At 47.3% G+C, this 3,311-nt stretch overlaps 1 protein-coding gene across 1 annotated transcript; it reads left to right on the top strand.

The window, feature by feature from the left end:
• Positions 1–243: 243 nt before the first annotated feature.
• Positions 244–3,002, top strand: LOC133888954 (probable ascorbate-specific transmembrane electron transporter 2). The gene is made up of 4 exons (XM_062329359.1): positions 244–741; positions 2,070–2,118; positions 2,204–2,406; positions 2,509–3,002. The coding sequence occupies exons 1-4, from the start codon at positions 589–591 to the stop codon at positions 2,815–2,817; spliced, it is 714 nt and encodes a 237-aa protein (XP_062185343.1). The 5' UTR covers positions 244–588; the 3' UTR covers positions 2,818–3,002.
• Positions 3,003–3,311: the final 309 nt, after the last annotated feature.

Genomic DNA, 3,311 nt, shown 5'->3' with positions numbered 1-3,311 from the left:
GTCCAAATAACTGATGTATGCCTACCTCGTTTTGGAAAAGTGTAACCGATAAAATTGTAAAACTATCCCATCCTATCGGAATAACTACACCAATATATATGTTTATAAATATACTTTTTTCAACAATTTTATTTATTTTGTTTCAAGATAGATGCGTGAAATGAACGGATAAATTTTCCCTTTAAGAATCATATCATCCCCTCGCATGTGGGCGGCAGTATAAACAAAGGCCCCAACGGCCTGACGAGTCAAGTTTGGCGATTCGAGTTCCATGAGAACGGGCTAACCTTCCGGTCAAATCCATCTCCACTTCTCCAGATCCACCCACGCACAGAGACGCCTTCCCGGCCTTAGCTTAGCTTAGCTTGCCACCAACCAAGAGCACAACTGCACCAAACAAGCAAGGGGCGGAACAGAGAGAGCTCTCTGCCTTTCTCCATCATAAAAGGACGAGGATAGAGAGCGACACGCTTCTCAGTTCTCACTCCCTCCTCCCGTAGCTCGAGCTGTTTGTAGCGGATAGAGAGCGAGCCACCGTACGGCCAGGGCAAGAGGACGAGGAAGAAGAAGAAGAAGAGAAGGGCGGAGATGGCTGGCGGGTCGTTGAGCGTGAAGTTGGCGCCGGTCACGTACGCGGCGCACGCGCTGGCGGCGGCGGCGGCGGTCATGGTGCTGGTGTGGTGCATCCACTTCCGCGGCGGCCTCGCGCTCGAGGCCGAGAACAAGAACCTCATCTTCAACGTAAGCGCATCTCTTTCTGTTTCTTTTCCTCGTTTTTCTATTGCAAGTTGCAACCGGCCTTCCGGATTGGCTTAGCTTGCTTTTCTGCTTTGTTCCTTGCTTGCTTGTTGCGCGCCACGTCAGCGTGGCAGCTTTATGAACAAAGACGATTATTGGACCCTAGTATTTGTTCGGTTCTTAGTTGTGAACCAATTAGTAGTAGTGCATCATACTCCCGAAAATTGGGATTGGATTTTATATGGAAACCGTCAGCTTCAGCTTTGAACATTTGATTTGTTGCGCACCGTATGATAGATTTGATCTGGCCCTAGATGATCTGTAGTCTACTAGTACTATGTGCCTTGCTCGTCCAAGAAAGCAAGTGAAGATCATTCCAGCACCCTGCAAGGCTGCAATTGGATAACGGAAACTACTCTTTTTGTGGAAATTCATGAAGATAGATACAGCAATCTAAAAATGTCATTACACTGCTCTTCCTGTTGACCCACAGTTCATGTTCATATGCTGTACTCCAGTAGATAGGAAATGAGATGGAAACGATGGGACTTTTGAGAGCATAAGACAAACAACAGCACATTGGGGACTGGTCTTGTGGTTTTACTGCGAGCTTTCAACAAAACTAATGACTGACCATTTGTTCTACCCTGCATATCTACCCTGGATTACTAAGGTGCGAAGTGTTTTCTACTAAGCTACAAAAAATTGTTCTTTTACTACTTGTAAGCCTAAGTTTCTCAACTAATCATCATATTTCGCTAACCCTAAGCATGAACACTCTAAGAAGGGAAGCGTGAACACATACCAAATCTCGATGAAGCCATTAGGAGCTGATGCCTGGGGGTATATCGTGGTGTAGTCGTTCACCTTGATGTGGATGTCACAGTGGAGTCCGTCGGTGTAGATCGGTTGATGCAGTGAAGAAGGCGATGCAAGTGCATAGGAGTAGACTATGTCGCCGATGTCCCGATGCAGCTGGTGGCGACGACGACGGTCTTCGCCTCACTAATGCAACCCGTAATGATCGCTAGGGTTTGGGAGTGTCTAGGGAAGGCTAAGCCTCACAGGAAACGTTAGCACGTGAGGTGTTGGCTCCCCTGTTTATATAGCGCACGTGAGATGAGACTGTAATCGTTGATTGGCTGCGCTTCTGATCAAAGCTCGGGAGGTGGCCATGTCAAATAGGACATTAGTTAGGTTACGGTGGCCATGATTAAAATTTTTTTTACCACCACTACTTCACAATGACCAACTTAGCTTTTCCTATTTATTTCAAGATCCATGGATTGTTGCAACTTTTCTTGTGTTGTGCCTTGTGGTATACATTGCAGGTTCACCCTGTTCTTATGCTGATTGGTTACATTATCCTCGGCAGTGAAGGTAAGAGCAAAAAATAAATTCATATCGAGCTCAATCTGTGGCATATGAACATAAAACACTGATTTCTCTCGATCCATTGGCACAGCCATAATGATCTACAAGGTATTTCCAAAATTGAACCACGACACAGCCAAGCTGACCCACCTGATCCTCCACGCGATCGCGACTGTTCTCGGCGCCTTCGGGATCTACTGCGCATTCAAGTTCCACAACGACAGCGGGATCGCCAACCTCTACAGCCTGCACTCCTGGCTCGGGATCGGGACCATCTCTCTGTACGCTATCCAGGTAACAAAAACGCCAGCCGCGAGCGTATTCCGAAAGAAATTTTTGGCAGCTTGCTGCCTCTGTTCCTGCGGATCAACTAGCTGACGCTTGTCGATGTCGCAGTGGGTGTTCGGGTTCGTGGCATTCTTTTTCCCTGGCGCGGCGCCGAGAGTGAGGCGCGGCGCGCTGCCCTGGCACGTGCTGTTCGGGCTCTTCGTTTACGTGCTGGCGCTGGCGACCGCGGAGCTCGGGTTCCTGGAGAAGCTCACCTTCCTGCAGAGCGGCGGCCTCGACAAGTACGGCGCCGAGGCGTACCTGGTGAACTTCACGGCCCTCGCCGTCGTGCTGTTCGGCGCCACCGTCGTTGTCGCCGCTGTCTCTCCGGCGCACGTCGAGGAACCGCAGGGCTATGCTCCGATTCCGGTCAACTAGAGGGCGTCACTGAACATTCAGAAGAGTGCATTTGTGTTCGATTAGTACCACGGTGGAAGACGTGAGGCAGAAGTGTAAAACACATCCAGATTTATGTGTAAATGAGAACTTGATAATTGAACACTGTTCTGGTACTCCTTATGATGTAGGGAATAAGACAGTAGACCATCTTCAACGGTTTTTCGGGGCTCAAAATCCCTTTATAAAAGAAATTTTCGTTTCTTTCAGCGCTCTAACAGTTTACTTTCATAGTTCCCGTCGTTAAGGAATTTTTAAGGTCATTTATTTAGGTGGGATTATCTCTACTTTTACTTCACGAATCCCTTCGAAGGGAAGCTGTTGAAGATTAGATAAAATAAAAAGAATTAGAACGGGGAGAGGAATCAGAAAGAGAATAAAATGAAGTGAATATAGTTGGAGATGATCTTAAAATTATTCACAATCAATTCCCGTCAGTATCTAGAATCTCTTTACGAATGAATTTTCATTCACTT

This window comes from Phragmites australis, chromosome 13 (assembly GCF_958298935.1).
Source record: "Phragmites australis chromosome 13, lpPhrAust1.1, whole genome shotgun sequence".
Classification (NCBI taxonomy): Eukaryota; Viridiplantae; Streptophyta; class Magnoliopsida; order Poales; family Poaceae; genus Phragmites; species Phragmites australis.
Note: the sequence above shows the minus strand (reverse complement) of the source record. Positions and strands in the feature narration are given on the sequence as shown.

Bases quoted from the DNA above. Each gene is read 5' to 3' on its own strand.
- LOC133888954 (XM_062329359.1), top strand. From the start codon at position 589: ATGGCTGGCGGGTCGTTGAGCGTGAAGTTGGCGCCGGTCACGTACGCG. The intron at 742-2,069 runs GTAAGCGCATCT...TATACATTGCAG, and splicing joins ACAAGAACCTCATCTTCAAC to GTTCACCCTGTTCTTATGCT. The intron at 2,407-2,508 runs GTAACAAAAACG...TCGATGTCGCAG, and splicing joins TCTCTCTGTACGCTATCCAG to TGGGTGTTCGGGTTCGTGGC.